We start from the raw sequence: 26,195 nt of genomic DNA, 5'->3' as shown, positions 1-26,195 counted from the left end.
CTGGTGACTTGAAATTGCCCTTGCTGGAAGTATTTACTCCATGGAAATCCAGAAACAAATCAGGACTCTTTCCCCATCTGCAAGATGTTGAAACATTCACCAGCACGCCAGGGCACAGGGGTCTTCTTACCACCCCCCTCCCCACCGCACTATTCTTTGCCTTCCTCCCACAGTCCTTGTACTGGTTTGACCCCTACCCCCACCTCCAGATCCAGTTGACTGTCTCAGAACCACTCAGATGAAATCTCATGCCATGTTTAGATTTTTTTCCCTGGGAGAGTGGTTGAATGCCAGGTCACCAATCCTGCTGGCAGGGACACTAGTCTTGGTAATGAATTCCACCTGCTGGGCGCACCCTCTGCTTCTTGGTGGATAAAAGAAGATTTCCCTTCAAGTAACAATGACATCTGATGGAATTTTTCTTCTTATCCCTACCTACCTCCAGCACAACATTGTTCTCTGGGGTCATATTGGCAGAACAAGATGTTTTGAAGAGTCCCTTCCATGGGGTGGGGCTACTTAGGTGCTACCACCAGCCAGGTATCTCCCTGTACCCTGGGATGGAGGAGGGCCCAACCCGGCCGGTCCCTGCAGGAAGTCCCCTAATCAGATCATTCCTTGGCCCCACTCTGAGAAATCTTTTCTCTGGTACAGAACATTCTCTCCACCCCAGCTTCTCTCTGATAGGAACTCAAAAAGAGAAATGCCAGGTCATAGAATTTAAACAGAAGGGCTTTAGACAATTTATCTCACACTTCAGCAACTTTGCAGTTTATATTTGTAAACCTCACTTATTTACTTGTCCTGTTTTTGTTAAAGTAAACTCATTTGGAGCCACCACATAAAAGGGTTTTGTTTACATGGCCTCTGCTTTCAGTTTAGATTCCTGGTTTGTCTATTAACATGAGCATCCCCCCACCTTTTTTTCCCAAAGAATAAAAAAAAAAAAAAATTTAAAATTCGGAGCCTCCCAGACAGGAGTATCAGGCCCAAGATTTTGTACAGAAGGCTCAGGGCATGGCACGAGAAGGGAGGAGGCGGAGAAGGAATTTGAGTCTTCACAAATCAGGCTGGCCCAAGTACCAGAGTTTGGGGCTTGGGGCTTGCCAAAGCTTTCTGGCCTGGAAACCATGGTCAAATTCTGTCAGGATGGAGCTGAGAGCTTGTAACTTGAGTTGTCTCACAGGAGAATTCCCAGGGTCGCGCTGCCACCCTGTTCACCCGAGGCCCTCAGCATCAGCACTTCATCACGGGGCTGTGGGACAGCTTTCCGCTCACTCGTCACACAGAGAGATGCTCTTATTACCTGCAGAGAAGGCAAAGGAAGGCTGCTCAGCATTCTGTCATCTACTGCTGTGTCTCTTGGGGCGTGTGTGTGTGTGTGTGTGTGTGTATGTGTGTGTGTGTCTTTAGAGGACCTTTCTGGAGCACGGCAAAAGTCACTGCCATGGAATTTATTCACTTAACAATGGTGGGCAACTGGGAAAACATTGATTTTTCTCCTCTCTCATCTCAGCTTTGTTCATGTTTCTAGGCGGTGGGAAGACACCTTACCTCCTAGCAAAGGGGTTAAGCAAAAGAGATTCAAGAACCATAAGAACTTGATCACATGCCTTGTTTAAAGACTTGAGACTCCCCCGTGGACTCTTTTTTGGTGCACCCTTTCCCCAGTATCTGCTTTCCTGGCTCTGGTTAAACACAACTCACAGATGTGGACCTATATGTGAAAGAGCCTAGGAAAGCAGCCGCGTTGTAAGCAGCCTCTTGAGGGGAGAGAACTCATAGGCAACAGTCAGTAGGGGAATTATGAAAGCATGATGAAACTGCTCTATGGACTATCATGTGACAGTTACAATGGATTAGCTATGCTGGAATATCCTGAAGGTAAGGGTCTGGGATACATGGTCCAGTTAAAAAGCATACGTGTAACACAAAGTCATTTATGTTGTATTAAAAAAAAAAAAAAAAAAGAAAGGTTCCATTTCAAAGGCACTATGTTGAGTGAACAAAAACAATCTCAGAGGGTCAAATACTGTATGATTGCATTTAATATAATTTATAATTCCATTTGTATAATTCTGTCTCCAAATGACAGAATTATATATAGAGAGAAAAGATTAGTGGTTGGCAGAAGTTTTGGAACAGTAGAGGGCTAGGGGGAGGTAGGACTATATAAAAGAGTAGCTGATGGGATAATTGGAATAATTTATTGAGGAAATAACTCTGTATCTTGACTGTGGTTGCAGACATACAAATCTGCATGTGATAAAATGGCACAGAACTATATACCTCCTTTGTACCAATGTTATTTCCTGGTTTGTTGTATAGTTATATAAGATGTAACTGCTGGAGGACACTGGGTGGAACTGGATATAAGTCTTGAAACAATATCATGCATTTCCGTAAAACTGTGTGTAAGGAAACCTCACTTACAAACAAAAAACTGAAGTGATATTTGCCTTTGTGGTTGCTGTTGTCACTTTGCCACAAGGGGAGTATTTGAGATTAGGGATTGGTCAGAGAAGTCTTAGCCTTTTCTGTAATGTTAGAATATCTTTCCAACTGATACACATTTGTGTATTATTTATATAATTTAAAAATGCATTGTTAACTTTATAGAGTCAGCCAAAATCAACAAGTATTGATTGAACATTATATGGTTGTAACAGTGTAAAGCCAGATACAATCTCCACAAGGGGAGTATTTGAGATTAGGGATTGGTCAGAGAAGTCTTAGCCTTTTCTGTAATGTTAGAATATCTTTCCAACTGATACACATTTGTGTATTATTTATATAATTTAAAAATGCATTGTTAACTTTATAGAGTCAGCCAAAATCAACAAGTATTGATTGAACATTATATGGTTGTAACAGTGTAAAGCCAGATACAATCTCTGTTCTCATTTGGGTGGCGGGGGGAACGTGGTCCAGCCATTCAAACCACCATTAAATAGATGGTCACACATATGGTGGTTGCAGAACCATGAGTGGTGAGAATGTGGAGTGGAAAACCTCGGATTCATCTTTGTAGCCTCCACAAGCACCCTGTACCCAGTATATTCCACTCAGTCACACACCAAACGTTCACTGTGCCTTTCTTGACCACCCTAAGGAGATGGAGAAGAGCAGATGACCTCCCTGCCTCAGTTACAAAAGTGCAGCTAAGAGACTGACCAATAGCAACTCAAGGCAAGGGATACTATCAGGACATATTTGCTCTATTTGAAATGGGACTTGGACATTTCACACAGTGGGCTGTTCACTCAGACTCTGCATCATGAATAGTGCCCCCCCCCACACACAGTTGTATGAGCCAGTGGTTCTTACCTGAGGGGTCTGAGTCCCGCTGAGTCCTCTCCATCTTGCTTCACGCCCCAGCTCTCAGCCCTACCTCTCAGAGTCCCTCACAGGAGCATCTATTTTGACTATTCAGCATCCCTTTCTCCATCTCCTCAACTCAGCAGTTTGATTGTTTGGGGAGAAACCATCTTGTTTTCTCTTTCAATTGTACATAATGTCATGTAGACAGAGTTCCAACCAAGGCTATGGGAGTGGGATCATGAGACGCAGTGAGAGATTCAACTCCAAAATTTTTATGAGAATTACTGAAAAGAGGCCTTGCTTCCACAGGAGCTGGTGTAAGCCTGAGGCCGCTAGCAGTCATCTTGTGGAATCCAAATGGAATCAATGGGAACATATCAGAGGTGAGAGAAAGTCTGAGTCCTAAAGCTATCTTTTGAGCTCTTGGAAAACCGTTGAGTTGGATTTTTATAGCTTGAAAACTGCTAGGGAGAGGAAGGACCTTTGAACAGCAGAACGTTAGTGCTAAAAGACATATGTGTGCATAACCTGTCCAAGGAGCCACTTCACTTTTTACCACCAGTGGATCCTTTTAATCCTTCTCCATCGCTACCTTGTTTTCATAGATTATGGGTACCAGAAAAAAAAAAATGTATTGTTAGTCAGGAAATTGTTTCTCAGTTTTATTGAATGCAGTGATAATAGCCAGAACGTCTGAGGCTCTGTCATAAATACCGTAGACTTGAGTGTGAATCTTAACCTGCCTTCCCCACTCTGTAGTGGGGCACTTCTCACTTCTCTGAATCTCCTGTCCTCATCTGTAAGATGAGATGTGAAGATTACCCATTTCATAGGGCTGTTGTGTGAAATAGTTAAGAGAATACATAGGAAGTGCTTGGAAAGGTGTGAGAACTAATAACTCAATTAGTATTAAAATTATCAGTAACATGAAGTCTAATCTTCACTGTACTTCTGCATGTCGTGTTATTATTCTCCCCTTGTAGAGGAGAAAGGTGAGCCTCAGACTCCCTTGCTTGGCTTGTGATAGGGTCAAGGGTGGAACCCAGGTGTCCTTGTACTGTAAGTCCATACTTTCTCACCAAACTCATTGCCCCGGTCATGCACATACACACACATCACGGCAATTACAGAGCAGCATCAACTTTCTATAATATGTATTCTCCAAGTATTTATTGAGTACTTTTTAGGTTCCAGGCATTATTCTACACACTGCTGCTGCTAAGTCGCTTCAGTCGTGACCAACTCTGTGCGACCCCATAGACGGCAGCCCACCAGGCTCCCCCGTCCCTGGGATTCTCCAGGCAAGAACACTGGAGTGGGTTGCCATTTCCTTCTCCAATTCTACACACTAGGTGATGCTAATTAGCCTATTATTTCCAGTTAGCCTATTTGGTATTACGTTGGGCAACCAACAGTTTCTTTTTTTTTTCCTCCCATTCTTTTTCAGATTCTTTTCCCACGTAGGTATTACAGAATATTAAGTAGTGTTCCCTGTGCTATACGGTAGGTCCTTGTTGGTTATCTATTTTATATATAGAAGTGTGTATATGTTAATCCCAAACTCTGAATTTATCCTTCTCCACCATATTTCCTTTTTGGTAACCATAAGTTTGTTTTTGATTTCTGTGGGTCTCTTTCTGCTTTGTAAATGAGTTCATTTGCATGATTTTTTAGATGCCACATATGAGCGATAGCATGATATCTGTCTTTTTCTATCTGAATTACTTCACTTAGTATGATCATCTGCAGGTCCATCCATGTTGCTGCAGATGGAAGTATTGCATTCTTTTATATGACTGAGTAGTATTCCATTGTGTGTGTGTGTGTGTCGTCTTTACCCATTTGTCTGTTGATGGACATTTAGGTAGCTTCCATGTCTTGGCTATTGTAAATAATGGTGAAATGAACATAGGGGTACCTGTGTTTTGTTTTGTTTATTTGGCTGTGCTGGGTCTTAGTTGCAGCATGCAGAATCTGTAGTTGTGGCACATGGGATCTAGTTTCCTGGTCAGGTATAACACCCTGGGCCCCCTGCTTTGGGAGTGCAGAGTCTTAGCCACTGTGAGTTACGGTTTTCACTGGATACATGCCCAAGAATGGGCCTGCTACATCCTAGGGTAACCGTTTTTAGTTTTTTAAGGAACTTCCACAGCTTTCTTTGTAGAGGCTGTACCAATTTACATTCCTGTCAGTAGTGCAGGAGGTTCCCTTCTTGCCACATCCTCTCCAGCGTTTATTGTTTGTAGACTGTTTGTTTGTTTGTTTGTAGACTTTTTGATGATGGCCATTCTGACTGGTGTGAGGTGATGCCTCATTGTAGTTTTGATTTGCATTTCTCTAATGAGTGATGTGAGCCTCAGTTTCTGATGGAGTTTTCAAAAAATACTTAAAATAGCTCAAAATACTTAACTACTTAAAATAGCTGTTTTTAAACACAAGGACTTGAGTGCATGCTCATTTATTTCCACTCCCTCCTTCCCAACCAAACCCTTGCACAATGGCAGTCAAAGATCCAAAGTCATAAACCTGCAGAAGCCCTAAAGCAGGTGTCTGACGAGGGCAACTAAGTGATGTGAACAGAATTGAGCACCATGAGTTTCCAGTTGAAAGGCTCCATCAGGTATCCACATCAGTGAGTGAAAAAAGCCTGACGCTCAGGTACTCAGAAGGACCTGACAGTTGCCAGAGAAGAAAAGAATGGCTCAGATTACCAACAGAGACACATCAAGTGGCAAATACTAATAGACCAGAATACCAATTGATTCATTTTTATCAAAATCTGAGAGCAAAATGAGAGGAAAGCAGTTTTAGGAAGTCCGATGAGCCCATTTCATCATCGCTAAATTGGTGATAAAATGATAGAATGTGGACTAAAGGAATTTATGTTTATTAAGCAGCACCCAAAGCAAGAAGTGGTCAGTAATGCAGTGAATGAGGAGCTTGTCTCATTACGGATGAGAACCTACCTTGGTCAGGACATGGCTCTCACAGCAGCCTGCTCCTCTTTGGGCAGGACCCAGGACTCCATGTATGAGTCAGAGTAACTCAGAAATCTCCTCCTGGACGGAATTAGAAGCTAGTTCTCCAAAGCTTTCAGTGCCTCCCTCCCACAGAAGGTAGCAGACCTTGGGTTGGGCCCAGGTGAAAAATCCGATTGTGCAAGCTCACCTCATCCCTCAGACGTCTCACCACCCACGACCTTCATGGGGAGGTTACCGGGAAGGCCTGCGCGGCTTCAAGGCCCTCAGGAACCGTTCCTTACAGATCATGGCTTGAGAGGTACAAACAGAGGCTCTCGACCTTGGCGTGCTCATCAGCAACTTATTCTTCACCCCCAACTGAAACCTCTTGCCCCGCAGTGACCCCACATCAGTTTGTGCCATCCACCCCTGTCTCCACTGCTGTCAAGAGAGCTTTGCCTAGAGTGATTCGGGCACTCTGAATGGCTGGTCAGCTCCCTGCCTCTCTTTCAGTTCACCTTCCACATTCGACACTGGCTTTCATTCCCAAAAGACAGATGCTATCTTATCATTTGCAGGCTCAGGAACCCTCTAAGGCTGCCCTTTGCAAAGTCAATAAAATGGCAGCTTCCCAGCCTGCCATGTTTGCCTCGCCGCCTGCCTCCTGACATCCCTTAGTCCAGCCACCCAGGACTCCCCCAAGCACCTCCTGCCCACACCCACCTCCAAACCCACTCCGGAGCCATTCCCTCTGCCTTCAGGGTCTTTTCCTCCTATTCTGTGGTTTCCATCCTACCATCCTCCTGCGTGTGTACCCCTCATGCTTCCTCAGAGTCCAGGCTTAGTGTGACTTGACGGCGAATGTCTCTCTCCACGGAGACCAGCAAAGAGGAAGGACCACAGTGCATTTAAGCCTGAATTCTTGGAACTCTCAGCTCAGAGGTGAGCGTGTAGTACCAGTGCAGGGATGGGGGTAAAGCAGTCAAGTCGAGTTGTGACGATACAGTCCTGAGCACTGAGGTGCCCTTCCCTCTGGTGTGTTCTTCATTAGTCAAGCTTTCACTGCGAGGAAGATGCTCAGTTAATCAAACATGCAGTAATCTGCTCTTGGTCACATTTTCCCACTTGTAGTTAAAATTTTGTCCTGTTTCTTTCTAGTAGAAAACTGAGCACCATCACGCCCCACTGAGTATGTCAGGAGCAGCAGCCAGTAAGAGAAAAGGAGACCTAGGGAACTGGCAGGTCCTCGAACACAAATCTGGGCCCTTATTACTTGTGAACTAGTGGTAACTCTAGTTAACCGCGTTTGGAGTGTGTTTCTCCACCACCCTTGCCAACACCACCACCTTGCTCACCCTGTATCTGACACTGAGCACCTTCATGGAGGAAGTGTGGGGCTCACATTATTTAGATTCAGTTTTGTTTTGGTTTCTTTTTTAATGTACATGCCTCTCTCCCCTGAATCTGCCACGTGGGATGGACATTGCTTGAGCTGAGATGTAAATGAACCCGTACCTGCAGTGTGAGTTTCCTTTCAAGGATAACAGTCATTATTCATTCTTCCCACAATGAACTTAGCACTAATAATACATGAGAAACAATCACAGTGGAATCCCAATACAGAGATTAGAGAGCCCTGTGTGACCAAATGGAGAAGGCAATGGCAACCCACTCCAGTACTCTTGCCTGGAAAATCCCATGGACGGAGGAGGCTGGTAGGCTGCAGTCCATGGGGTCACTAGGAGTTGGCCATGACTGAAGCGACTTAGCAGCAGCAGCAGTGTGACCAAAGCTGAAGAAACAATACGAGGAGAAACCAGCAGGGATCTGGGTTTCACCCTCAGAAGGTGCTGAGTGCCTGTGTGACTCTACCTGCCGCCTCCCTCAAGGGTGCAGCGCTTCTAAAGGGAAGTCTGTTGAGACGTCAGTGTCCAGCAGTCCCCGTTTTTTTCTCACTCTGCTTTTTGGATCCTCATGGGGCCGGGGAAGGTTTTCAGAGAGCGTGCATTTTCTTTCTCTGGAATGTGAAGTGCTTGGATGACGCAGAGGATGACTCCAGTGGAAAGGCGCGGCTCCTCGCGACTACTTTTTGATCCGGATGGAGCAGAGATCTGGCGTTAACCACAGGCCAGGCAGGAGGCTGCTGCTCATCACAACCAGAGCCGGAAGGCTGGCATCCTGCCTTGTCAGCATCGCCTGATGTGTTCCTCCCTCTGTGCTCTCACAGTTTACCTGGGAGACCGGGGATTCCGCGACCACCTGGGAGGCCCCAGTTCCAGTGCTTTCCAGGCAGGGCACTGTTAACTTCAGCAGACATTTCCAGGCTTCCCTGCCCTCCTGGGCACATGCCTCTACAAAGGAGCTGAAAAGCCTGGGCTCAGCATGACTGAGGGGGGCGGTTCACCCTGCTGCTGGAGAGAACCGTGGTCATGCAGAAAGTATGTGCACAGGGCTGGAGTGTCCTGCACGGCAGAGGAGCAAACGTGTGATACTTGGAGAGTCGGGCCAACTGGAGACTTTTCCCCTACCCTTCTCCTAATGAGAAGATCCTGCCAATACCACCAGCAAACCAAGTTCAGAGAGACTGAGAACAAAGAAACAAGATAGTTCCCCCAGATGTCGGCAAGATGAGCAGCTTGTGAGGGGCCGGAACCCTTCAGCCTCATTCAGACGACGTCAGGGCTATTTTAAGACCCAAGTGTGGACGTGAACATTTGCCGCGGTGCCTGCCCGTGTCCCTCAAGGGCTCCACCTCACCAAGCATCTTCCATGCTCATTGAGCAGCCTTGCACTGACTGCCTTTCCCTATTAGAGCTCCCTCAGGACCAGAGAGACTGTCTCCCAGGCCCTTATACAGATACCAGCACAGCAGTGCCACAAAGACGTGGCTAAACCTCGCTTCCCTTTCGTGTGCTCAGCCACCGACACACATCGCCCATAGCTCTGTGCACCGGGGCAGAGGTGTCAGGGCAGAGCGCTGACAAGCACAGCTTGTCCCCTCATTAAATCACAAACTCTAACCCAATCAAGGCAAGACCCTCACTCTAATATACAGAATGGGGAGAGGTCTCGAGCTTTGGCACAGGGAGACTCACTGAGAAGGCTGGTTCCAACATGCTAGTCCCACCTCTGGAGTTTTTGATTCAGTTGAGTTCCAGGAGTAGGCTCCTGAAAAAGGGCATATTCCTAACAGATTCCTCAATGATGTCGAAGCTACTAGTCCAGGGCTCACACTGAAAACCACTGTACAGGTAAAACATGGAGGCTCAGCAGCAGCCCGTAACTAATAATCTCGGCCAAGTTCTCACTTACGGAAAGTAGTTTATCCAAAATTCAAACTTAGGTCTGATTCCAAAGCTATGCTTGTAACGACGGCAGTATTCTGACAGTCCTTTGACACCCCAATCACAAATCATGGCTAGTTAGTAAAGGGGAAATTCAGATTTGGAGTTTCAAAAAATAAATTGTGCATATGGATCAGGAAAATGAACTCAACCAAAGGGTGGCCTGGATGGGACACTAGAGCTGGGGGAACCACCCCTGTTCTCATTTTCCTCAGAGAATTGATACATCGGTTTCCATGATGTTTTATGATGACCCAAACAATGGACATGGCATTTCCTCAACTGATTAGAATTTTAAGTTGAATTTTAAAAGGCCAAAAAGGAAGGTAACCATCTGAGAAACTTTCCCCTGTATCCTTCCAGCATGCGTGTTACAGCCTCCCTCTTATAAAGAACCATGCAGAGTTGGCTGTTTAATGAAGAATCACCCACTCTGAGCTCCAAACCCTGAGAGAAGCCCAGGGGTGGCTTCCAGCCTTAAGTGCCAAACAAAATGACACCAGGGGGCTCCCAAGCCGCCCAAGAGATGGTCATTGTACCTCATAAAGGAATGCCATGGGTCTGTCCCAAAGGCATCGGGTACTAATGCCAAAAGGCAATGAACTTGAACTAAGCAAGCCTCCTCACTGGCCGTCACTGTTGGTGTTGTAAAAGACTCTGCCCCAGTGGCATCAGGCCTGAGTAAATGCTGGCTTGGCTGACCCATCCACTAAGATGAATTGGGCATGACTAAGGTGTAGGGGTGCCAGGCCTTCCATTAACAGGAAAGGCACGCGGGGGCAGCAGAGCGGGTCAGCATACCAAGGATGCAAACCAAGATTCCTTTCCAAAGGGTGGGTTACAGGGAGAAACGGGGGAAAGAGCAGAAGACAAACCGTGCTGTCCTCAGGGGATCGGCTGCTTAACCAGTCCCTGCTTATGATTCCAGTGCAGCCTGAGGCCAGAGCTCTGGCTGCCGCCAAGCAGGTGCGCGCACATCTGTAACATCCGTGAGCCTCAGCCTTCCCCGCGGTCAAGTGGAGTTGGCGCTCCACTCTGTTCCTGCAAGGAGTTGCCACAAGGATCAAACGATAGGAGATAAAAGAAAGAAGAAAGCTTTACATATGTAAATGCTTTATAGGAATATAAAGGTTGCAGGTGGTGAAGACAGGCGGAAATCAAATGGGGCATTGGGTTTAAGAACAATGTTTACATTTGTTTGGAGGTGGCAAGTTTGCATATCATTTCTGTAATTTTTAAAGGCAGGTAGATATGTTGTGTTGTTTCATCACTAAGTCACGTCTGACTCTTTTGTGACCCCCCTGGACTATAGCCCGCCAGGCTCCTCTGTCCATGGGATTTCCCAGGCAAAAATACTGGAGTGGGTTGCCATTTCCTTCTCCAGGGGATCTTCCTGACCCAGGGATAGAACCTGAGTCTCCTACTTGGCCTCTAAGTCATAAAGACTTGCTACTCAATTAGATGGCAACATACAGCACCCTTTTTTTCCTCCCGTTTGCCCTTTCAAACCCACTTTTGGGGGCAACTCTTTCCCACTCTTGGAAAAAAGTCTAGAGATGGTCTCAGAAATTGTGTCATTTTGAGAAATAATGTAGTTTCATGTAATAGCCAAAATTCCACTTCAGGGTAAAGCTTTGCCTCTTCCCAGCTCGGGAGGCCTCAAGTTGAGACCTCTAATGGAGGAAGAGGCATGCAGATCTTTCTTCATTTCCCCTTCTTTCTCATCTTTTTGGCCCTGGTCGCTGTGTTTCTGACTCCTCCAGTCCTGGGAGAGTTAAAAGGTAGGAAAGGTCCTTCTGTATCAACCCTACTGTAATTTGATGTTGTTTTTCTCTGCCCATGACTGATGTTGGGTTGCAGGGGAGTCTGGCTCATCTGACACTTCATCACTGGAGATCTCTCCTCTCCAGGCCCCTTATGCAGATCAAAATCTCCCCATGGGCTGCTCCCCACTTTCCCCTGGTGAGGTTTACCCCATCCATTGTCTCTTCTGGTGCCCTCCCGACTGAGACTCTCCTATGTGGCCGGCTTGTGGTCTGGAGGAAACATTCTGGAAGTGTGGGCTGTGCCCAGAGAAGTCACCCTCTCCCATGCCTTTCAGGCAATGGCCCAGCACAGTCTCCATAGCCCCAGAGTTTCCAGGAAGTCTATCTGCTTCCTTGAAGGGTGAACTTGAAACCTCACTCTGTGCCTTGGGGTTAAGAGAAAGCAACCCCCACACACAGTGGATGGGGACTTGGGGTAAGGTAAGAATTACAGCGTGCTCAAAACTCTCTTTAAAGGATATTTCTCCCTATTTCTACCTTTCAGCTTCTTCAGTCTTCAATGCAGCTTTTCAATTTTTTGAAAAAAACAAACAAAAAAAAACCTGAAGGGTTAAAAGGTTGCAAAACATTTCCGTTACCCAGTTTGCATGTCCCACAGAGATGACCTACTACAATTGTCTAAGTATTCTTTTTTAAAAAAAACTTTATCTATATGACTGTGTCCAGTCCTAGTCCTCTTCTTTCGTGGCGGTGCACGGACTCTCTAGTTGTGGCCTGCAAGCTTAGTAGTTGCGGCACACAGGCTTAGTTGCTCCATGGCATGTGGAATCTTAGTTCCCTGACCAGGGATCAAACACGCATCCCTTGCATTGCAAGGCAGATTCCTAGAGGTAAGTCCCTCTAAGTATTACAGGATAATAAGATGCAACTCTTTCTGCCCATTGCCTGCAGTGGCCCCCAAACAACACACATTAGATACTACTGGGATGTTTGCTAAATAAGACAGCAGGGGTTCTCTTTGTAGAAAAAAGACTGGAGGCGGTATGTTGTTTGTTACTAGTAGTTAATTACTATAGTAGTTAAGGGCTGGAACTATGGGTAATTTTTCATTATATTTCTCTATATTAAAAATTTAATTTTAAAAAGAATATACTATTCTTAGTAAAAGATGAAAAATTCTAGAAAAGGGGAGGATATGTTAAAGAATGAAAGAAAGCATGGAGGAGAAAGGCAAAAGAAAGGGCAGGAAAGGAGGGTAAAAGGAAGACAAAGAACAAAGCCATGGCCTAAAATAGATGACAGAACCAGATCACTATTTTCTTTAAAATGTACATTTAAATGATGTCTCCTTTGGCATAGGAAAAAGCTCTTATTAGTTTAGAGCTACTATTGCAAACATCTACCTTTTTGTAAAGGCTAACAAGTATTCTAGATCAAGCTATTGCCCATGTTGGTTTTGTGTGAACAGACTTGATTCATCTTTGCATGAATCCCAGGGACAAGGCAGCTCTGTTCACGGGAAGGAGCTCAGAATCAGGATCATCCCGATGGGACTGGTGTGTCATTTGCATTTTGCACAGGCCATAATGGAAGAAATGTGGGAAGTTACGAGAAAGTAGCTACATAAACAAGACTGCAGAAACCACCTACAAGCTCTTTAAATAACATTAATTTAACAGCATCCATTTGAACAATGTGCTAATCTCAGAAAATCTTCTCATAAAACAGGTCTTGGCATCAGCTTCTTACTATAGCTAGGAAAAAGTAAGAAAAGTACAATTCTTTTTTTCTTTAATTCTAACACTTTGACTTCTGACTATTTGAGATGGGGTAGCAGGCATCGGACCTGAGCACAGTGGGCCATTGGAAGGATTTTAAGCCAAGGAGCTGTGTGGAGGTTGATTTCTCTGTGCCTCTGAATTCACTCTCTGCCCTTCTCCATCCTACTATTCCTGCTCTGTACCCCAGGAAGGCTGACCTCTGCCAAGTTCATCTGCTGGGCCTTCCTGTGGTCTACATCTGAGTTGGGTTCAGTCAGTGGAAGGTGCCAGAGGATGTGGAAACGGGAAAGGAGAGAGAGAGACATTGGGGTATTTATTCATTATTCATCAGTCAGTCAGTCATTCTATTGAAGACCACAACTCCTGGCAGGTAGCCCTTTACTCCAGCTCTAGGTCTGGCTGTGGAAGAAAAGGCTCGAGCTGAAGAGGGCAAGAATGGATTTCAAAATGGAGGTTATTTAAGGGTGATTTTATGGCCAGGAGGAAGGTGGTGATGCTTTGGTCTCTAGGATGTGTGGTGTAGAGAAGCAGATAGATTCTAAAAAAGCATTAAGGAGATAAACTCTATGCAACCCACAGTCGTGGATTGGTCATGGATTGGACATGAGGGTGAAGGAGACGACTTCTAGGTTGCAGGTCCGAGAAATCTGAGAGGTGATGGGTCATTTGCCGTGGTAAAACTTGGGTTAATAATCTCTCTCATGGAAACACTATGTAATTTGCTCCATTGGAGATGGAGGTTGGGAAAGGTCCTTTCTTTCTGCCATTCACGGAGAGACTGCAGGGGAAGCCGCACCCAGTCCCTCAGTGGTAGAGAATGTTTAGGGGATGTGGCTCCATGTGGTTGAGAGGCCATTTCATATCATGCATTTGAAGAGCAAAAATCTTTTCTCAAATTCTAATTTGCATCTGCAGAAACTCATGCTATTTCTCTTACAACACCTAATGAAGACAGATTAGGCAAAGCAGCTTTAAAACTTTACTTCTAACTCTTCAAGTACCAGAAAAATTGAATGTTAGATTTATAATTACTGTGCATTTTGTTTGAGAGAGAAAGAAAAAACTCATACGCATAGAACATTTTCATAAATCATGTCTATGATTAAAAAAATATGGTTCAAACAGACATGACTGTGCTTTGCCCTGCATCTGTTTCACATACACAAATGTGTCAGGTTTACATAAACCACACTGATACAGATGAAAAATAAGGGAAGAACAAGATAAAAATAGCTCTTACGGTATCAGGGTATCAGTAACACATCTTTTATTATTATTATATATGATGCCATGGCAATCAATCACGCTCTTATATTGCATGGGCTAGTGACCTCAAGCCCCATGGAGGAAGAGCTAGCCAACATCCAGGAATCAATTCTTTCAGCTTTTTAAAAAAGAGATCTTCAATATCCTAGGTCTGGATTTCTGGTGACAGTTTCAAAGATAGTGAAATGAAGCCATCTCATCCCCCACGTGGTGTCCAGGTCCTGATCTCAGATGTGTTCTCATGATACTCTTGAGAGGCAAGAGTGGCTAAGGGGCAATGCCCCGTTTCAGATGCTACTATATATGGGTCATCCATGAATGGACCCACCCAACCAGCCAGTAGTAGCTCCCTAGGCCTGAGAGATAACATTGCTGATTTGTGCTTTTATCAACCCTCTCTCCTACTGTCCCTGACCAGCTGAGCAGACTTGCAACTGGAAAACTCTGCTCTTTTCCTTTTCCCTCAACTAAAACACTTAACTTTTGTACTCCAATTATAAAAGTTGATGAAGTCTCAAGGGAAGATTTTTAATGCATGTAAACTTGACCCTAGTAAGTAAAACTCTGCATTCTCATTCATTGACTAAAGCACACTTTTTTTCCCTCACAAATCTGCATTAATTCAACGTCTCTTAATGCTTTAGCTGTATTTTTGTTTGTGTGTGTGTGCCCTCATCAACCATAATCTTGAAGTCTACAGATCCATAAGTAGACATTTTATTGCTGTGCCAGGGCAATTCTATTTAAGGATAATGAATTGTTCTATAATGCAAACATTTACCACAGATATAATATTTTACCAGTTTTAATCTTCCAGACTTGAGGTTGCTTAAAATTCCACTTTCACCCTGGTATCTTAGAGCATTTGTCCATGTGTATGAGAAGGTTTTTTTTTCCATTCCCTTTTTCTGGATACACCACCCAAATCTCCACTTATGCAATTGCACTTCCTTTCCTCTCTCAGACCATGTGGATTAAATAAGGGCGACTCTAGCCCTCACTTCTGTGAGTAGAAAGAAGACCCAAGTTAAGTTAACAAGAGTGAGCCTTGAGATGTCTGTGGGATTATTGGGAAAGGGGGTTTATCTTTCTGTTGGGGTTGCTGAGTTGGTAGGATGAGGCCCAGAGTGGTTGGTACCCGTCTTGCTTCCATGTGGGAAAAGCCCACCAGTGACTGAAGACAGCACAAAGGAGGGCAGAGCCAGGAGCTGGAGAGACAGATTCCTAATAACTCTGAATTGTTGTTGTTGTTTAGTTGCTAAGTCGTGTCTGACTCTTTTGAGGACCCATGGACTGTAGCCTGCCAGGCTCCTCTGTCTATGGGATTTTCCTAGGCAAGATTACTGAAGTGGGTTGCCATTTTCTTCTCCAGGGGATCTTCCCAACTCAAGACACAGGGATCAAACCTGTGTCTTTTGTCCCTTGCATCCACTGCAATGGCAGGTGAATTCTTTACCACTGAGCCACCAAGGAAGCCCATAACAGCTCCATATAAGTGTGTTAATTGATTTAGGTTCCTTTAATTGTACCGTTGATTGTGAACTCTTCAGTTACTTTCATAACTTTCAGTTATAAAACCCTAATTTGTTTAGTTTGGTTTGACTTGCATTTGATCACTTTGGATCACCTCTCACGTCTCTTTATTCCATTTTGTGCAGTAGGTGAGTGTGGGGCAGAAGGTCAGGGACAGGACCCCAATCAAGGGCTCCTTCCCAGGCTCCCCTCCAGCTTTGCTCCTTCCTTATAAAGCCAAGTGGGAACTGACCACGCAGCATCTAGACCTATGACGGCCCACTCCCTAGGAAATTTGACCATCAGATGGCCTCTCCCTTCATGACACCAAGACCTCCGAGGTATGGAAAGCATGGGCTCACCCAGAAGAAAAGGGTTATCCTCTCAGAACTCATGACCGGGTATCAGGATAATGATCTTCAGCTCTGCTGTGAAGCAACATTTACAGGCGGCCCCATCAGAATCTACTTTGCCAGACATTCCTGGTCAGGGAGGGAACTGGTGAATCTCTTTCCTACAGGGCTTTTACATTCTTTCAGTTCTGAAATATAACGCTTGCAAAATTTTAATTTCATCCCTAAATTCCTAAATCTCTGTGATGCGGACCTACTGGGCTGACTCCTCATGACCAGTGCTGGCCCATCCGTAAGAACTCAGGCACCTCCAGGTGAGGTTGCTGCCTCCATGAAAAGCATGGATGTTGTACTTGGATGGGAAGCTCTGGGAAGAGATAATAAAACTCAGTAAGGAAATAACCACACCTCTAATTCCATAGACCCACAACAATCCATTTGGCAGAAAGATACCTACATGAGAGATTAGAAAAGGAAAAAAATTCCAGTAGCCTGCTAAACCTATGAAAGCCTAGCTCAATTCAAAAGGGTCCCATAAATATAGTAATATGCTTTTGTACACACAGAGAGAGTCTCTCAAGCAAAGAGCAGAAAACGGCAAAATGAACCTTGAACTTTTCTGGTCTGATTCTTTTCACAAAAGTTCTTACAAAGATGTACAAATTAAATCCCATTCAGTTAAACTCATCAGGAGTTATGTTTACTACAAAGAAGAAAATTATATGAAATTAGAATTCTGCCAGAAGACTTTGGAATACACGATGGTTATTATCTCTGGCCCTTGTGTCCAACATGAGAGGAGAGAAAAGCATAACACTGACACTAGTCCCAGGACTTGAGCCCTGTCCACTGAATGTAATTAGATGCCATTAGATCATTAACTCCCTATAATCAATGGCTAGTCTCTGCCACAGAATGCCTTGATCATCTTTAAGGTTGTTAGCAAAGTTAATGTCCCACCACTGGAGACACCCAGTATGCATAATGATCTTCTCTAAATAACCTCTAAGACCTCTTTGGAATGTCATGGACCGAATATTTCTGTCCCCCACAAATTCATAAGTTGAAGCCCCACCACCAGTAGCCGTATTTGGGGATGAGACCTCTAAGAAAGTAACTGAGGGTAAATGAGGTCATAAGGATGGGCCCTTTACCTAATAGGATCCGTGTTCTTATAAGAGGAGACACTAGAGCTTCCTCTCGCCCCTTCCCTCACTCTCTCTCTCTCCTCCTCCCCTACTCCCCACTCTCTGTATCTCTCTGCATCTCTCTGCATGCATGCACAGAGGACAGGCCATGTATCAACAAGTAGTCTACAAACCAGGAAGAGAGCTACAAACCAGGAAGAGAGCTTGCTTCAAAAACTAACTTTGCCAGCACCTTGATTACGGACTTCTAGTCTCCAGAACTGTGGAAAACAGCTTTTGTTGTTTCAGCAACCCAATCTGGTATTTTGTTATAGCAACCCAAGTTGACTAATTCAAAGAGGAGACACACAAATGCAGTAATTAATTACTCCCTTCTTAAGTTCCTCCTCCCATGGGTCCTCTGGGGTCCCATAAATTGTCTAAACCAGACTACCTCTGTTCCCAGGTCATCATGGCCTGGCAGTGGTTAGAAGCCTAGTCCGTGGGATGAGCAACAGAGATTGGACTCCAGCTCCATCATTTGTTACTTGTGTGGTCTTTAGAAAGTCACTGAACTTCCCTGAGCATCGGCTTTCTTAATGGCAAGACAGTGGTGGTGTTAATAAGAGCACCTTCCCATTGGGATTGATGGCAGTGTTGAGTGAGATCTTGTCTATGACATCATCATTCAGCTATCATGAGGTGGCTTTGTTGAGAAGCATCTTCTTGGAACTGATGTTTCTGTGGATACTGGGCAGGAATGGGGGGTGGGGTGGAGGTGGACTGTTGTGCCTTAGCCACCTGATGTTCTCTGCCAAGGGTAGGAATTGTGACATTTCTAAGCAGAGGATATGGTGATAGGTTCACTGGGCTGGAATGGAATATACCTGAACATGATTTCTTTGAAGATGACAAATCAGGAATAAACAGAGACATTGTCATCAGGGCTGCTCTCAAGGAAGAATAAACTCAGTGAGGACAAGGGCCCGCTTTGGTCTCTACTTTGATCACCACTCTATGTGGTACCTAGCATAGTGCCTATCACAGATAGGGGCTTGATCAAGATTTGTTGAACAAGGGGGGAAAAAAGAACAAGCAAGTGATGACTAACCTAATGCCAGTTGACAAGTGCTGATCAGGGTCCCATCATAGACAGTCTTGGCAATGCCACCGATGAAAAAGGTGAGGGTAAATGTCACCTTGTTTCAGGATCACAGGTTGACTTCAGTGGTGATGAGTGGCCTTGATAATTAGTGCCCTACTCTTTGTCCTGGCTGAGTGTATGAAAAATAAACTACCAGGACTTTAATAAACTCACTGCAAGTCTCAAAACTGACATGACCTAGCATAATTGTCACTCTCTGCATATTTTAATTTGTAATTGGTTTCACTGGTTAATGCCTAAATAAATAAGAACAAATATCTGGCACCCAACTGTTTTCTGAGCATCTAGCAGATATTTCTAATCAGTCATGACACTGTTTTTCCTTGGCTCAGTCTCAGACTATTTCTCAACATAGCATTCCAGAGAACCACTGATAGTCAATTGAAGTTGGCTTTCGAGGTGGAACCATTCTGTCTGTCTGCTCTACATGGGTTTTATTTTACACATTGGAATAGTTGTTTGTTGTTTTTCCTCCAAGGCATCCACTCTTCCTTCCTATGATAACATTCTCATTTTCATTTGAGAATCCACTTCTCTTCTACTCCTAATTTATTGGCATCCAGGGACACTGACTCCATCCCTGGATTTTGGATAGAGCACGTGACTGATTGGCTCCCTCCATTCCCCTGGCCACAGAGATTGATTCAGGGGTCTTTTAAGTCCAACCACTCAGACCCAATGATCTTAGACTTTTGTTGAACTGGTGAGGAAGCCGGCTCTCATTTTGCACTTGTTACAGTCATGGGAGCTTAGAGTAGCCAGACAAACATTAAAGGGACTAGGAATTAAACCAAAATAGCAGTAGCAGATCAGAGAGGTAGGAAGAAGCTAATTTGAAATAATATCATTTAAACCCCTGAGTTGATTCAGATACTCCTAGAGTATTTGTTATAAGTAACTTTTCGCTCTGTGCATTTGTTCTTTCCCCAAGGTCTTGGATCTTGGGATAACTGCTGTGAACTTTACAACAACTGCTGTGAATTCTTTCTCTGGTAGATTGTCTATCTCCACGTCACTTAGTTGTTCTTCTAGGGTAAATCTTGTTCCTTCACCCAAAACATATTCCTCTGCCAACTCATTGTAAATATCTATTTGTATTTTTATGTCTGTAGAAAGTTAGTTATGTTTCTCGACCTTGGAGAAGTGGCCCTCTGTAGGGGATGTTCTGTGGTCCCAACAGGGCACTGCCCTCTGGTCACCTAAGGGCTGGGGGCCAGCTGGTCCCAGGATGAGTTCTGATCTGTGTTTGTGAACTTGATTCCACAGGCTGCCAGATGGTGGTTTTCTTCTGGGTCTGCCCTTTGGTGGGTGGAGCTGGTCCTGGCCCTCTAGTGGGCAGGGCCATGTCATGGGGAGTGTCTAGAAGTGGCTGTGGACTCAGAAAGTCTTTAGGCAGTCTGTCTGCTGATGGGTGGGGCTGTATTCTGGTTAGGTTGGTTGTCTGGCCTGAGGCGTCCAGCACTGGAGCCTGCAGGCTGTTGGGTGAGGCCAAGTCTTGGTGCCAAAATGGCCACCTTCAGGAGAGCTCAAGCTGATAATTACTCCCTGGTACCTCCTGCACCAATGTTCTTGTCCCCATAGTGAACTACAGAACTACAGCTTTCTCTCACCCTGCACCCCCCCCCCCCCCAGAAACCCTCCAAGACCAGCAGGTAGGTCTGGCCCAGGATCCTATGGAGTCACCACTTTTCTCCTGGGTCCCGTAAGGCATGAGACCTTGTGTGCTTCCTCCAAGAGTGGAGCCTCTGTTTCCCCCAGCCCTGTGGAGCTGCTATCATCAAGCCACACTGGCCTTCAAAGGCAGATGCTCTGCGGGCTCCTCTTCCAGATGCCAGACCCCCAGGCTTGTGAGCTGGTGTGGAACTCAAGAGCTCTCACTCCTGTGGGAGCATTTCTGTGATACGATTGTTCTCCAGTTTGTGAATCACCCACCCTGGGAAGTATGAGATTTGATTATATCATAAGCACACCCCTCCTCCCATCTTGTTTTGGCTACTTCTTTATGTCTTTGGATGTAGAATATCCAGTCTTTTTTATCAATGGTTGTTTAGCATGAGTTGTGATTTTGGTGGGCTTGTGAGACGAGGTGAGCTCATGGTCCTTCTACTCTTGCTTAGCCCACTCTGTTACAAGTGAGAGTTTCTTATTTTGTTTATATTGGTCTGAACTGGGTCTTCTGCTACCTGCAACCAAGAGATTAAGACTCAAAGCAACCTCTGTTCTGGTGCATTCCTCCAACTCTTCAAGATCATGGATCTCCGGAAAAGACCTTCCGGGCCCACCACTTGGCCAATCTTGCCTTGGTCTTGTTCTGGAAATGTTCAGGCCTGGACATTTCTCTCTGGAACTGAGGAAAGCACCAGCTAATGCAGTGAAAATCTTGACACCATCAAGGTGGATGGGACTTTAGAGGGCTTAGAGACCAACTGGACATCTGGAGCTGGGACTTTTTCTCCTCCTTCCTTGCCATGTGACTGTCCCCAGTGCTGAGACACTTACCATCTTTCAAGAATTTCATTTCCAAATTGGCCAACTCTGATTATTCAGAATTCTTCAGTAACTCAACCTTTTGCTAGATAAGGGGAGAGCTAAACCTGAACCCTACATTCTAAACTACACCCTTCAGCAAGCATTGTTTGCCTACTTACTTGTTCATTTATTCATTTCATTCAGTAAATATTTGTTAGTGGTTTCCATGTGTCAGGCACTGGTCCAGGTATTTGGGAGACGTGAGTGAACAAAAGAACAAAACAGATTAAAGCCCTGACTCATGGAGCTTACATTCTAGAGACAGAAGACGGGCCATCAACAATAAACCCTATGACAATGAGTTATGAGGAGCATTAGAAGGTGACAAGGACCATAGGAATAAAACAGAGCAGTCTGAGAGCAGTCAAAGGCTCAGTTTTACTCTTACGCACAGGTGGTCCAGGTGGGCCTACCTGGTGATGGGGCACTGTACTCTGACTTGAAAGAGAGGAGGAATGATGCATGCAGAAAGTTAGGGATCCTGGGACCTGTTAATTAAAACTGTTTCCCAAGTTCTTGAACTTCTGAACCTCTAATTCTCTTTCTAACCACCAGTATTTGTTGGTAGTTCAGGGTTGTATCTCTACACAGACCACTTCAAGTGAATTTCTTTCTGTTTTGTTTAAGTGTGGAGGGTGGTATAAAGGGTGGAGAAGCTGTTAGACTTTGGCAGTGAGAAGCTAAGGAGTAATGCTGGTGGGAGGTTCACGGTTTGCCTGAACACCACCCTGCCGTGCTGAGGCATCGGTTCCAGAAATATTTAGGAAACTGAGTCGCTTCCAGTGGACTCAGACTGATGAGCGAGCCACAGCAACACCCAGCAGGGCTCATTCTCTCATTTGAACCACAGCCGGAGGCGCTGCCTCTCTCCCGGCTGGTGACGGCTGACCCCGGAGACCTGGGGCTGGGGAGAGGCCTCAGGGAGGCGGCCCCCAGGCCTTGGGCTTCCCCGGGCGGGGGTGATGTGAACGGGCCGCCCTTCCCGGCTGTGTTTGGGCTTTCTCCTTCCTGACCTGTCCTCCCACTGACCCTCATCCTTGACTGAGATTTATGTGCCGGCGTCACGCTCACCCTGGATCCTTTGAGGAAAACATAAAACAAATCCCTAGGATTGGGGAAGGAGGGTAGTCATCGGTTACTTTGGGGAAAGCCAGAGGCAGCTGCACACGGCTTCCGCCAGGTCAAGGTGAGTCTTGAGGCTGAAGCCCAACTCCTTTCCCGGCCAGTGCTGGCCAGGTGCCTCCGCAGCCCCGTCCCAGGGCCGGCTGCTCTGTGCTTCCCAGCGAGAGGCTGACTAGGGCCCCACATAGTAATATATCCCTCCCTCCCAGCTCTTTTATTTCTGCTCTTCAGATATCACCAAGGATTGCCTCTTATTACTGTGATAGACAGTTTTCAATGTGGTAAGCTTACCTCCCTAATGAGACTATGAATGCTGAAGCAGGAAGCATGTTTAGTATGCCTTTGTATTTCTACCCCTTTCCCACCCTCTCCAACACACCCAACTCCCACCCGCCCCTCACCACTCCCATGCCTACTCCCAAACACCAGGCACAATGACCAAAATTAACGGGCCTACCCTGTATTGAGTGCTTACTGTGTGCCGCCTCTGATATTTAACCATCTTAAATGCTTAACAACTAAGAAATCTAAATACTCAACCTCTGAACATGTGACAACTCTTAACCTTAATCCAAACCACCATTTTGAGCAGGGAATTATCCTTCCCATTTTACAGATCAGGAAGCTGCAATTCAGTAAAACTAAACAGTGTGCCCCAGCTGGGAATATCTAGGGTTTGAGCTCACCTCTGCCTGTCTCTCAAGCCCATGTTCTTTCAGATGCATAGCACAGTTGCTTTATAAATATTTGGCACGGGTGTACGTGGATGTTGGTCAGGATGCACCAGTGGTTTCCAGTACAGGCCTGGTTTGTTGTCTCGCTTCAGATGGAGGGCAAAGGCAGGAGAATGTGGAGTGCAACAGTGATTCTCAGAGGGAAGGGTTTGTCCTCCAGGGGACACTTAATCTCTGGAGACATCTTTGCTGGTCACAGCTAAGGTGGAGGATGTTGCTGGCACCTTGTGAGTTGAAGCCGGGGATGGTGTTGAAGATTCTAAGATGCTCAGGGCAGAGCATTCTTCCATCTCAGTGACGTTAATGCTGAGGTGGAGAATCAGAGAATTAGAGGGACCCTGTCCTATCTCCATGTTAGGTCCAGACTCCTTGCAAACACCTAGCAGGGATCCGCTTGCAGTCATCCTCCTGTCAGCAATGAAATCGGTACTTTGTTCCCAGAACTCTGGCATTCTCCATCAATAATGAGACCCAGATAGTTTCCGTAATATCTGTAAAGAACAATCTTCCAAGTAATTCCTAACTTTTTCTCTTTCTCTTATTTAAGGTAAAATTAGAGTCTTTGCTGGGATAAGTGGGTGCACAGGGCTGTCACAGTTTATATTCACCCCAAAGCCTTCTGACTTTCTGCCAGAAAGAGTATTTTAATACCAACCAAGAATAAGAGCACTTAAGGGGATGTAAACCACCTCTTGCTACTCAGAATGTACTGTTCATTTTTATTTGTTTGAATCATTTTCTCCAATTAATTTACAAGCATGTGATACACTCAGAATAGGCCTGGGGATCATCCTCCAACCATGACAATGTTTGAGTACCCCCAGCGAGTTCTGCAGATCATCTAAGACTGATACTGTTATTTGATACAAGTGAAGCGGTTGTGTTATCAGGAGTTATCCAGAGAAATAGAAACAATAGGATATATAGATATACAGCTATAGGTATAGATGTAGATGTAAATGTACAGATAGAGATAGACAGGGGGAGATTTATGTTAGAAATTGGCTCACATGATTAAGAGGTTAAGAAGGCCCAGGATCTGCTGTCTGCCGGTTGGGAGCCAGGAAAGCCAGTGGCATAATTCCATCTAAATCAAAAGGCTTGAGAATGAGGGGATTGATAGTACAAGTCCCAGTCCGAGTTCAAAGACCTGAGTATCATGAACACAGATGTCCAAGGGCAGGAGAAAACAGACATTCCAGTGCAAACCAGGAGAACAAATTTGTTTTTCTTCTGCCTTACTGTTCTAGTGAGGCCTTCAACCGATTGAATGACGCCCACCTGTATTGGTGAGGGTCATCCTATTTATTAAGTCCACTGAATCACATGCTAGTCTCTTCCAGAAACACTCTAACAGATACACCTAGAAAGAACTTTTACCAGCTATCTGAGCATCTCCAAGTCCAATCAAGTTGACATATGAAATGGACTATTATGGCAATTAATCTCTGACAAAGTTCCTAAGAACTGGGGTTGTGTGGTCCCTTGATTAGGATCACAGAGATGGATTGATCAGACTATATCAGGACTCTCTAAGGCACGGTTTGATGGCGCTGTCAGACTGAAAAGACCAGAGGAGAGAAAACTACAAGCATGGCTGAGTCCAGGTGCACAGAAAGCGCCAGCAGGGTCTGTTGTCTTTCCACGTAGCTGCCCTACTCTCTCTGTCTTGGCTCCATTCTTACAAAGACATTACCCTCTTGGCAGCTAGCTTCTACCTCTGTCCTTGTGGGTTCTAGGCCACTGGCAAAGAGGAAGTATCTCTTTTCTGATATTCCCCCCCAAAAGTCACAGTGTGTTTAGTGTTGGATCATATGCTACCCCTTAGCCAGTCACTGGAACACAACACGACACTTGGCCAGGGCTGCATCATTGCTGTTAGGGGAGTGATGGGAAAAGGAAAGTGGATTATGCCAGCCAAAGCCACAGTGACCATTTGAGAACAAAATCTGTCCTGCCCAGAATCAGATCTACTCAAGAAGCCTTGAGTCTGAAGAGTCTAACACATTACAGGAGTCCTCACTGGGAGTGGTAAGCCTAGCCCTGACTTGCTGAGTGACCCTGAGCACAGCATCTCTCCTCTCTGAAGACCTCCAAAATCCCAACCACTTCAGACTGTTTTTCTCTGTGAATGCCTTCACCAGTTGCTTCAGAGTGTCTACCCCAAGCCATCTGTTCCATTAGAAACCAAATGCTGCAACCAAACACAGCAAAGGAAGAAAAATGAGACAAGGGTCAGCAGAACTTTACTACTGCTTTGTGTCACTTCTGGCAGTTACAAAACAAACCGGCAGGTCACTTAGGATAATCTACTTGGTTTACAAATTTCGCGCTAGCGTAAACTACTCAGTAGGCTCTGATTAACACCCTTTAGCACCACAAAAGGGTGCCGTGCCAAGGACAGCAGAGGACCTCCAGCATCTGACAAACGTGGACAGGAAGATGGAACCAAGGCTAACATGCCTACTGGGCCAGACAGCTCCCCTCTTCCCCATGGGGTAGACACATTTTCTAGTGGTCGAATTGGGTGGAGTGTGGAGCAGTTATCAACATTATGATAAAATTGTATTCTTTGCTGCAAGCATGAAGCCTGTAATTGTTGATTTCATCCTCTGATATGGCCTAAAGACAGATAGATATTGGGAGTAACTCAGTTGGGCTTTTGACATCACCTACCGAAGAGTTGGCTAGAAATACTCGGATGTCCATTAGGGAAGCAGGAAGTGGTGTGGCAGCTGACCCATTGGGATTGTAATCATATTACCAAGCAGAGTCTGTGTTTCTCTTAGTAAATCTCTCATCTCTAGGCCTAAAATGGAAAGACCTGCTCTTCCTCTAGAGGGTGGTTAAACGGCTTATGATTTCTCCTAACGGAGGCACATTACTGTACAATTAAAGGTAGCAGTTTGTGTTCATGTTGGAGCCAGAGCCTCAGAGCTGTAGACGGAATTAATAAAATGGAAGGCAGAGTGTATTCCAAATGCAGTGAGAAGATAAAAAGATGGATGAGAAGCCCAGGAGGTTAAGACGTATAGAAGACGGAGGGAGAAGGTTTAACACAAATCTAATCCAAGTTCTGGAAGGTGATAAAAGACAAAATAAGGGAGAAGTACTATCAAAGAGATAATGTCACCAATTTTCAGATTTAGGATTTAACATGGAGGCATCATAGTGAAACTGACGAAAACCAAAGAAAACGAAACTCTCTTTAAAGC

At 45.2% G+C, this 26,195-nt stretch overlaps 2 protein-coding genes across 3 annotated transcripts in view; one reads left to right on the top strand and one right to left on the bottom strand.

Moving 5' to 3' along the window:
- The window catches only part of LOC145519897 (uncharacterized), a 347,803-nt gene that overhangs the window by 198,554 nt on the left and 123,054 nt on the right, over window positions 1–26,195 (top strand). Inside the window, exon 24 of the mRNA XM_081524944.1 lies at window positions 3,631–3,704. The gene's annotated coding sequence lies outside the window, so the exon portion shown is untranslated. The remainder of the gene's footprint in view (window positions 1–3,630; window positions 3,705–26,195) is intronic.
- LOC145519899 (uncharacterized) lies at window positions 750–18,105 on the bottom strand. 2 transcript variants are annotated; one of them, XM_081524955.1, is made up of 3 exons: window positions 17,885–18,105; window positions 10,501–10,666; window positions 750–1,306 (listed from the first exon to the last, which is right to left on the bottom strand). In XM_081524955.1, exons 1-3 carry the CDS (start codon window positions 17,902–17,904, stop codon window positions 1,181–1,183), a joined length of 312 nt encoding a protein of 103 aa, XP_081381081.1. In that variant the 5' UTR covers window positions 17,905–18,105; the 3' UTR covers window positions 750–1,180. The 2 variants fall into 2 exon arrangements, 1 of the variants encoding a protein (XP_081381081.1); XR_014064005.1 differs by lacking the exon at window positions 750–1,306 and adding an exon at window positions 5,763–5,993 and having other exon boundaries at window positions 6,288–10,666; window positions 17,885–18,077.

Source organism: Giraffa tippelskirchi, chromosome 9 (assembly GCF_054371585.1).
Source record: "Giraffa tippelskirchi isolate mGirTip1 chromosome 9, T2T-mGirTip1v1.2.pri, whole genome shotgun sequence".
Classification (NCBI taxonomy): Eukaryota; Metazoa; Chordata; class Mammalia; order Artiodactyla; family Giraffidae; genus Giraffa; species Giraffa tippelskirchi.
This window is presented reverse-complemented; position numbering and strand designations above follow the sequence as displayed.

Excerpts from the sequence above, each read along its gene's own strand:
- LOC145519899 (XM_081524955.1), bottom strand. The coding sequence starts at position 17,904 with ATGATGACCTGGGAACAGAG. Across the intron at positions 10,667-17,884 it reads ATGATGACCTGGGAACAGAG|GAACAGAGTGGAGCGCCAAC; the intron begins GTAGTCTGGTTT and ends AACTCCTTGCAG. Across the intron at positions 1,307-10,500 it reads GATCCCCTGAGGACAGCACG|GTAATAAGAGCATCTCTCTG; the intron begins GTTTGTCTTCTG and ends CCTTCTCTGCAG.